The 10,601-nt window shown below is 42.9% G+C and overlaps 1 protein-coding gene across 1 annotated transcript in view; it reads left to right on the top strand.

Moving 5' to 3' along the window:
- The window catches only part of PDSS2 (decaprenyl diphosphate synthase subunit 2), a 255,955-nt gene extending 254,678 nt beyond the window's left edge, over window positions 1-1,277 (top strand). The window contains exon 8 of the mRNA XM_044244610.1: window positions 435-1,277. Within this exon, the coding sequence (XP_044100545.1) occupies window positions 435-593 (159 nt within the window). The 3' untranslated portion in view covers window positions 594-1,277. The remainder of the gene's footprint in view (window positions 1-434) is intronic.
- The last annotated feature ends 9,324 nt before the right edge of the window (window positions 1,278-10,601 follow it).

Here is a 10,601-nt window from a genome sequence, read left to right on the forward strand (position 1 = left end):
ACTATTGTGTCAGCATATAGCATTAAAAAAAAAAAAAGTCACTAAGTAGGATGTTAATGAAGCCTTCCTCACGTAAGAATATCAGGCTGCTGCATTCAAAATGCCAGAGATGTAAATGCCCTCCGCCTTCATTACCGCCATCCCCCAGAGGGGCACATTTCAGGATATCAAGGGGTGGGAGCGGGGGAGGAGGCGTCATTAGGCTGATTGGAGCCAATTGTGTTCCTCCGGAGCCCAGACACCTAGCAGCCTTAGGGAACGGTAGTGCCTCCAAACCTTTAGGGACTGGTGTCCTCTTTACCTCAAAAAGAACGTAGCAGAAACAGCGAATCCACACTGTGCCCCCCCTCCCCCGCCCCGTGTCCACCTCCCCTCCCCAATTTAACTGTGGTACCTGAAAAACTGACTTTTATTGTGCATTTGTTTCTTAACAGTTGCGGGAAACAATCAAAGCTGGCAAAGGTGTGACTTCAGCTATTGACCTGTGTCGTTACCATGGAAACAAGGCACTGGAGGCCCTGGAGAGCTTTCCTCCCTCGGAGGCCAGATCTGCTTTAGAAAACATTGTGTTTGCAGTGACCAGATTTTCGTGACACCAAATTAAAAAGACACTATTGTTCGTTAGCCGGAAAAAACCAAAAAGCAAAAAACCGGGGGAATGAGGGGATCTGGAGAGCTTTCGTGATGGCATAAATGTGTTAATGACTTTAAAATCATAATCCATTTTTCCCCCTTCCTTTTATCATGTTGGTAAATGAATCCTGCCTCCTTTTTGGAACTGCTACAAACAAAATTAGAAGAAAAAAGGTCAAGCAGTTTTCACTTGTCACGCCAGCAGCACACTTGAGGCTGCAGTAGCAGAAATAATTAATGAGATTCGCTCCTGTGACCTCAGCAAATGGACAGGAAATAAGTCCTTATTGATTGGACCGAGCCCGGGATGGCGCCGGGGTGGTGGCCTGTGGTTTGCCTTCTAGAGAGGGCAGAGCAAGCTGGAAGCGGCAGGTGTCAAGAGAAACACCATCGGTGCCAACCAGCGAGGACTGTCAAATCAAAAACTAGTGACCAATTGTTATAAGGGATGATAGTTTTGATAATGAAGAAAAACAAATGTGCTTTGTCTCCTTACAATTACGTCTCGGTATCCGTAGGTACAGTATGAATACACTTGCACTCCTTGTTTTGGTAAGGGTTGTTTTTTTTTTTTTAGGAAAAATTTGCTGAAAAAGTAATGCTAAATATTTGAAGTAGGAGATTAAAATGTTATCATATGTTAACTTGGTTGTAGTAGGAATGGCTTGCTTTTCTTTCTAGAAGACCAATTTTTTTTTTTCAAATGCATTTCAAAGACCCAAACTTTTTTTTTTTTTTTTAAGCCAAACGGGATGCTTTTTTTTCAAGGAGGATGTATTCATTTGTCATAATTCAGTCTAGAGAATACCTTTACAACTTTTACGAGTGTCACATACATAACTGTTGATCTGGGGAATAAACTGGCAATTTTTTTTTTTTGTTTAAATTCAGAATGTCAGATTTTGGTCTTGAACCACAGACATCCAATTACAGAGAGAATACAAGCAATCTCACAGGCCTGCAATCAGACACCGTCTCTGTGTGGTTCATGGAGATGATTTTTGTGGTTTGCCTGCATGCAATATGAGAAGACCGTGGACAAGAAGGCTGAGTTTACATAAATGATCCAGATTGAGACTCAGCTACCTTTCTTCCTTATGTGGTGTAATTACAGCCCTATCTGCAGACAGTGAACACAGCAAACAGATTTTATTACCTCGTTCACTCAAACACTAAGTGAAGTTATTTTAGTTAAATTCCTTCCCCCCAAAGTTACGAAACCATTTTATCAGGACCCAGCATGTGGCCTGCGATGAAGAGAAAATGTGAGCTGCAGAGGTTAAGGTATTGTATTATGAAATATTTTTTAATATACTTAAAATATTATAATCATATAGTTCGTGCTACCACAACTTGAACGCCTGTAGATTTAGCTTCAGAGAATGCTTTTCTGTTTGAAACGGTCTTTTCTTGAAGAAATTGGCTTAATTAGTAACTCTGGTTAGCCACATTAGATCAGACTAGGTTTTAATCATTAACTTCCACCAAGGAGGAGTCCTGGTTTTTGTTCTCTAGATGTGCAGGAACTTACCCCGACCTGTCCGTTTTCTGAAAACCTATCAGTTTTCTGAAGCAGATGGTCGGGTGCTCTAAGATCCCTGGGCTCTTCTGTTTCTGCTTTAGCAGCTGGTTTGTTGGGTGACCTTGAGCAAGTCACTTCCCCCTGAGCCTCAACTTCCTCTTCTGTTAAATAAATGAGAGAATGTATGCCTTCCGGCCTTGTTTTATTTTCTAAAAGACTGTCGCTTCTGACCCTGGATGGTGGAGATGATCTGTGAGGTTCAGGGAGGAGGAAAGGTGAGACCCAGGGGGAGAGAGGCTATGAAGGGGTGCATAAAACTTACTAGCAAATTTCCTCCGACACTGCCTCGTGGCTTAGGGCCTACAATATTCCTAGCTCTCTCTTGTATGGCCTGTAATCCTGGAGTCTTCTGTTTCAGGCACCTGACTTTCTGCTTTCTCTGGGACCTTTCCTCCCCTGGCTCAGGTGTCCTGCCCTCAGTGTTGAGGGAGCTCTGGCTCTGTCTTCCCGCTCAGCCAAGTTCTCACTCCCAACCTCTCCGCGGGCTTTTGTTAAACCTAACGCTGTTGGGTAATTCACTCTCCAGCTTTAAATGGTGAGAGTGTTTCTTCATGCCCCTTCTTTATAGAGATGTTTATGAACTCTTTTTTTTTTTTTTAAAGATTTTTTATTTATTTATTTGACAGAGAGAAATTACAAGTAGGCAGAGAGGCAGGCAGAGAGAGAGAGGAGGAAGCAGGCTCCCTGCTGAGCAGAGAGCCCGATGCGGGACTCGATCCCAGGACCCTGAGATCATGACCTGAGCCGAAGGCAGCGGCTTAACCCACTGAGCCACCCAGGCGCCCCATGTTTATGAACTCTTATGTCCTTATAATTTCAGATAATTTAGGGAGAAATTTGGGGCACCAAGACATGCCTAATCACACCTCTTAGTCTACCACCTGGGTGCGGCCAGGGACATCACTGCCGACCAGGTAAGACTCTGGCCTCAGATTGTCCCCTCCACCCCGTCTCCGTCGCCCCCCCACCATCCCCAGTTTCTTGCTAGAGGGGAAGAATTCCTTCATCAGCCATTGTGCTGCTCCCCTCCACATGGTCCCCCCAACTTGCAAATTGGCTCCTCCAAACCTCATTCAGTTCAGGCTCCTAAGACCAGCCACAGTCTTGTCCTCCTCTCCGTCAGTCTTGTCTGGCTCCCGTGTGTGTAGGCTGCCACGGTGAGGGCCTTGTGCGCACACTGAGCGCGTGCTCTCTCGTTCCAGTCCCGCAGCCACGCCCTGGGGGTAAGCCTCTGACCCTCCCCAGATGCAGAAGCAGGCCTAGCGGACCACCTCTGACCGCCTGGCCTGCCCCACCTCCCCACCAGAGAGTCTTTCCAGGTAGCGTCTGGTTCTCTCTTCCTCTGCCTCTCTTCCCTGCTTTCCAAGATCTCGAGCCTGTGGCCTCCTGTCTCCTTCCTGCCCCGATTCCTGATCTTCAGTCTCTCCTCTGCTGACTGACTATATATGTTCCATCCTCCCTCCGGATCCCCAAAACGAACTTCCTCCCTTCATGCTGTGTGTTCTTCTGCCTCCATATTTTTTCTTCTCAGCGTCCCCAACACATTTTCTTACAGTCTCCTGACTCTAACCCTTGCAGCCGGTCCCTACCAGCCCCCACTACCTAGATCAGTGCGGAGCTTTAGGTGCCCCGAGAATCCTGTGGAATAGATTCCTTGGGTCCCTCCCCGCACAACATTGAGATGGCCTTCCGGCAGATGGCGGCCACACTTCCCTCAGCATTCCAGGTCTCTCCCTGGGCACACCTTGACCCAACTCTGTGCAGGTCCTTCCCCCTTCTCCGCCCTCCTTCATACCCGACCCATCTCTTAGTCACACCCCGGGAGACATTCTTTTCTAAACACTTACATTCTATTTTCCCAGAAACTAAAAAGCTGTTTCCCGCCCCACTAAGTTTTCTGCTTTTAAAGTCCCCAACTTCGAACCCCTGTTTCCTGGCATACAAAAACAGTATCCGTGAGATACGGATTCGATAGTGAGCTGTTTGCCATTATGAGGTCTTTTTTTTTTTTTTTTAAAGATTTTATTTATTTATTTATTATTTTAAAGATTTTTTATTTATTTATTTGACAGAGAGAAATCACAAGTAGATGGAGAGGCAGGCAGAGAGAGAGAGGGAAGCAGGCTCCCTGCTGAGCAGAGAGCCCGATGCGGGACTCGATCCCAGGACCCTGAGATCATGACCTGAGCCGAAGGCAGCGGCTTAACCCACTGAGCCACCCAGGCGCCCAAGATTTTATTTATTTATTTGACAGAGAGAGATTACAAGTAGGCAGAGAGGCAGAGAGGAGGAAGCAGGCTCCCTGCAGAGCAGAGAGCCCGATGCAGGACTCGATCCCAGGACCCTGAGATCATGACCTGAGCCGAAGGCAGCGGCTTAACCCACTGAGCCACCCAGGCACCCCATTATGAGGTCTTTGAAAGAAGATACAGTTTATGACTATCATTAAACTTTGTTGTAAGTTTTACTTGATAATACTAAATCCCCTTCATGTTTTCTTGCTCACATAATGTGGTTTATGTAGGCACACCGAAAAATAAACTCTCAATGTCATGATTGGCCTGGTGCAGGTCTCATTCTCTAATGTTTGAGACTGTGTCTTACCCATGACAGTATTACTGCTATGGCCCAGGATGTGGGTGACAGCAACAAGTTGGGATAAAAGGCATATACAGTAGTACAAAATGCTCCAAAAAAGGGCGCCTGGGTGGCTCAGTGGGTTAAGCCGCTGACTTCGGCTCAGGTCAGGATCTCAGGGTCCTGGGATCGAGTCCCACATCGGGCTCTCTGCTCAGCAGGGAGCCTGCTTCCCTTCCTCTCTCTCTGCCTGTCTCTCTGCTTACTTGTTTCTCTCTCTCTGTCAAATAAATAAATTAAATCTTTAAAAAAAAAAAAAAATCTCCAAAAAGATAGAGACCTTTTTTTAGGCCCAGTATCTGCAACACACTGAATTCCAGTGACCGCAAAGCAGTTGGAGTAATCCATGATGATCTTTCTTCAAAGTCTGAGAAGGTGCTCTAACATGGCCATCTCCGGGCAAGCAGGTGTGGGTGAATTATGTCTGATCAACAAAAGTACAGCTAAAGGATACCGCTCCTTTTTTTTTGTTTTTGTTTTTTTTTGTTTAAGACTCTAGCTAATCAGCAAGTTCATCGCTGATAAAGAGAACCTTGCTTTTCAGAAAACTGTTGTCAGGCTCCTTCCTAGAGTTCTTAATCTCAGGAAGCTCCTTTCCTGCCACTTCATTTATCTTCCCACTTGGAAATCCTATTGTTAAGATCACCTTTCTGACCAATAGATGCTCCAGAATCTATCTTTATAATCTGGAATGACTGTCCCTCACGGTAGAGCAGACATGCCACACCTTTGTTAAGGCACAAAAGGGCAGAAATGAATTGGACTGGTTCTTGAATTCATTAAACTGTGAGGACATAATTGTCATTCCATTATTATTAATAGTTTCCATTATTGTTAATCATGTTTTAGTAATACTAAAGCTATTTGCACTTTCTTTTACAAGCATAAAGCAATCTAACAAAATAATCATTTGCCTCTTTCTCTTCCCTACCTTCAGTCCTGATCTCAAATTAACTGTTTTCTTCTTTCAGAATGGGTCCTGCCTTTCCATTAAGGAGATAAAATGCTTCTAAAGGTGACTGAAGGGGCACCTGGGTGGCTCTGTGAGTTGAAGGACTGCCTCCGGCTCAGTTCGTGATCCCAGGACCCTGGGATGGATCCCCTCATCGACCTCCGTGCTCAGCAGGGAGTCTGCTTCTCCCTCTCCCGCTGCTGTTCCCCCTGCTTGTGCTCTCTCTAATTAATAAAATTTTTAATAAATAAATACATACATACATACATACATAATAAAGGTGACTAAAAACCAAGTGTCACCTGGGGAGAGTCTAGAGGGGCCAGACCTGATGGTGGGATCCACCTCTTTCTCTAGATCACCCCACCTGCCCTTGGGGCGCTGATGTGCTGTTTTCAGCCTGCCCTGGTGAAGGAATGTTCATAGTTCCATCTTTCTGTCTGTCTTTCTTTCTTCCTTTCTTCCTTTCTTTCTTTCAGACTTTATTTATTTGACAGAGAGAGAGAGAACACAAACAGGGGGAGTGGGAGAGGGAAAAGCAGGCTCCCTGCTGAGCAGGGAGCCTGATGTGGGGCTCGATCCCAGGATCCTGGGATGATGACCTTGGGCCACACAGGTGCCCCGGCATGTTCATATTTCTTTTTCTGTAGAAAGAGAAAGTTTCTCAGGCTTTTATTCTTTTTCATTCTTTGGAGATGCTGACCATCTTCCTAGAAAAGCTACATCAGCTTCCTTTCAGCTTGATCTGCTCATTTCCAGGACTGACAGTGAACCCATCACTGTGCATCCTGTGAGCAAACAAGTGGGTCACCCCTGCCTTGACTGTTGGGGTAGCTAAAATTTCACTTTTTGAGCACATTAAAAAAAAAAATAAGATTTTATTCATTTATTTGTCAGAGAGAAAGAGAAAGAGAAAGAGCACAAGGAGGGAGAGCTACAGGCAGAGGGAGAAAGAGGCTCCCCACTGAGCAGGGAGCCCCATGCGGGACTTGATCCCAGGTACCTGGCATCGTGACCTGACCCAAAGGCAGACGCTTCACTGACTGAGCCACCCAGGTGTTCCCCCCCCACAAAAAAAATTTTTCAAGTAAGCTCTATGCACAATGTGGGGCTTGAACACATTTAAGTAAATAACAACTTTTAAAAATTTTTGGGAAATAGAAAAAAATTAATCTTTCACAGTCTCACCATGCTAAAATAATCATCTCACCATTTCGTTTCTATTTCAGCCTTTTCTATCATGCATATCTTTTTTTTTTTTTTTTTTTTGCATGGGTCTAATTATAGTATACGTTTAACTTTGGGTCCTGCTGTTTTCACATAACATATCATAAACATTTTTCCATGATGTTGCAGTTTTTATAACCATTATTAATAAGTAGGTTAAGTTCTAAAGGCAGCTAAATTTCTATTCCTGGTCGGATTCTGCAGTATAAATAGGTATGCGTTAAATACTCCGTAAGAAAACCTCCTGGGGCACCTGGGTGGCTCAGTGGGTTATGCCTCTGCCTTCAGTTCAGGTCATGATCTCAGGGTCCTGGGATCGAGCCCCACAACAGGCTCTCTGCTCAGCAGGGAGCCTGCTTCCCCCTCTCTCTCTGCCTGCCTCTCTGCCTAATTATGCTCTCTCTCTCTGTCAAATAAATAAATAAAATAAGTCTTTAAAAGAAAGAAAGAAAGAAAAGAAAAGAAAACCTCCTAACCTGGGGCACCTGGGTGGCTCAGTCTGTTAGGCATCTGCCTTTAGCTCCGGCCCTGATTTCAGGAACCTACAATGGGGCCCTATATGAGGCTCCCTGCTCAGTGGGAGACGGCTTCTCCCTTTCCCTCTGTACCTTCTCACCCCAACTCATGCTCTCTCACTCACTTGCTCTCTCAGATAAATAAATACAATCTTAAAAAAAAGAAAAAAACCTCCTAACCTGCTACAAAGAAAGTCTTTGAACTTGGAAAAATAATACTCCTGTGGTTTCTTCCTAGTAGCAGGTTAAAACTGTGGAACCAAAACAATACAAAAAACTGTGGAACAAATTCCTTTAAAATTCTGCAACTTGAACAATTAATTTTTCTTTTTCGTTGGTGGTTCCATTCCTACAAAATAATGACTTCTTCTTTCCCACTGAATTTCACAATCTAAGGAAGGAAAGAGCCTCAGTCAATAATCATACCTTCTGCTCTTGGCAAAGACCACAGAGAAACGATCTCATAGGAGATGAGAAGCCATCTTTGCTTGACAGTGTAGGGAAGTAGGGGCACCCAGGTGGCTCAGTGGGTTAAGCCGCTGCCTTGGGCTCAGGTCATGATCTCGGGGTCCTGGATTCGAGCCCTGCATCGGGCTCTCTGCTCAGTGGGGAGCCTGCTCCCCCCTCCCCCGCCTGCCTCTCTGCCTGCTTGTGATTTCTACCTGTCAAATAAATAAATAAATAAAATCTTAAAAAAAAAAAAAAAGAAAGTGTAGGGAAATAAAATAGGCCACTCAAAAATGTGCTGCTTTGGCACATTGGTTATTTTGAATTGAAGGTATTTGAGGGGTACCTGGCTCAGTAGGATGAGCATGCAACTCTTGTGAGTTCAAGGCCCATGTTGAGTATAGAGATTACTTAAAAATAAAATCTTAAAAAAAATAATAATAATTGAGAAACAGCCTGTGCAAGAAGGACCCTCTGACCCTCCTTTATCCTTCTGAAAACGAAATAAATCTCCCATGTAAAAGGTACCCTTCCTCTACCAGGAGGAAGAGAGACATCCTCATCACAAGAGATAGGAATTTAGGGCTGAGAAGGCCATAGAAACAAATTTTGTTACTTCTTCACTACTACCCCCAAGTCCAACCTCTTTGTCTTGTCAGCTCTTCACAAATTAATTCTTTGTCTAAAAGGTATAAAAGCTGCTTGCTTTGGTTATTATTTGAGTTTCGTATTTTTATGGGCTCCTTAAATACAAAATTAAATTTGCTTTTCTCCTGTTAATCTGTTTTCTGCCTATTTAATGATTAAGCCAGCCAAAGAACCTAGAAGGAAATAAGGAAAAAATGTCCTTCCCTTACAGAAGACTTGGGAGAAGGAAACTTCTAGGGTCTGCTCAAAGGGAAACAAAATAATCTATATCTGACTCCGATCATTTGCTGTAAAAGTATGAGCTTATTGTGTTTTGTTATTATCTTGTTTCATTTGGGTCTTTTTTTTTTTTTAAGCTCTCAAAGAATTAAGCTACACTTGAAATCTTTCCTTCCTTAAGTTAATCGTTATAATTTTCCTATTTGCATTATTTCTCACTTCCTTTTCACCTCACTTCCTCACTATTTCTCACTTCCTGTTTGCGTTATTTCTCACTCAAAACAGCATTTTGCTGATTTCTGCCACCATAATTACATCATGAATTGCCTAGTAACCTGAGCTCATATACACAGAATATGATCAATTTATTGTGAACTTTCTAATTGCTGCCTGTTTATGCTTCTCTTTCCTTATATCCCTCTTTCCTTCCTTTTTATGAACATCAGGACTGCTTTAATTGCATTCTTTTTTAAAAGCAGCTTAAATGAAGTATAATTTACATACCATAAAATTCATCTAGTTATGCAATTGGATGATTTTTAGTAAGTATACAAAGTTGTGAACACATCACCACATTTCAGTGTTAAAGATCCCTTGTGCCCACTCACAGTCAATCCTTGGGCAGTTACTAATCTACTCTCCATCTGTAGATTTGCCTTCTCTGGACATTTTATGTAAATGGAGTTATACTTCTTTACATCTGGTTTCCATCATTTAACATCATGTTTTTGAGGTTTATTCATTTTGTAGCATTAATCATTACTCCTTTTTTCTGCTAAATAGTGTTCCATGATAAAGATATGCCACATTTGTTTATCTGTTTACCAGCTGATTGGCATTTGGGTTGTTTCTACATTTTACCTATTATGAATAACGCTGCTATGAATATTCAAGAACAAGTCTTGGTGCGGACAAGTTTTCATTTCTCTTAGATTCCTAAGAGTAAAATTTATGGTAAATTTATGTTTAATGTTTTAGAAATTGCCAAGCTATTTCCCAAGTAGTATCATTTACATTTCTACCAGCAACACATGTAGATTCCAGTTTCTTCACATCTTTACCAACCCTTGATAGTCTCATTTTTATTATAGCTATTCTAGTAGAAATGAGATAGTATCTCATTGTGATTTTTGTTTGCATTTCCCTAATGACTAATGATGTTAAGCATCCTCTAATGAGCATATTAGCTGTTTATATTTCTTCTTTGGTGAAATGTCTATTCAAACATTTCGCCCATTTCTTAATTGGGTTATTGTCTTATTATTGAATTATAAGCATTTTTTAAAAGATTTATGTATTTTAGATAGAGAGCATGTGCAAGTAGAGGGAGGGTAGAGGGAGAGATCTTCAAGCAGACTCCCTACTAAGCACAGAGTCCGATGTGGGGCTCAGTCCCACAACCCTGAGATCATGACCTGAGCCAAAAGGAAGAGTCAAACACTCAACCAACTGAACCACCCAGGCGCCCCGAGTTATAGGCATTCTTAATATATTCTGGATACAAGTTCTTTATCAAATATATTTTATTCCCATTCTATTACCTGATTTCATGTTCATAATGATGGAATTTTTTTTGTTTGCTTTTAATTTCAGGAGCAAGCATGAATGGGGGAAGGGGGAGAAGGAGAAGCAGACTGCTTACAGAGCAGAGAACCCAATGTGGGACTTGATTCCAGGACCCCAGGATTGTGACCTGAGCTGAAGGCAGATGCTTAACTGACTGAGCCACCCAGGTGCCCCC

The sequence above is a fragment of the Neovison vison genome, chromosome 1, assembly GCF_020171115.1.
Source record: "Neovison vison isolate M4711 chromosome 1, ASM_NN_V1, whole genome shotgun sequence".
Classification (NCBI taxonomy): domain Eukaryota; kingdom Metazoa; phylum Chordata; class Mammalia; order Carnivora; family Mustelidae; genus Neogale; species Neogale vison.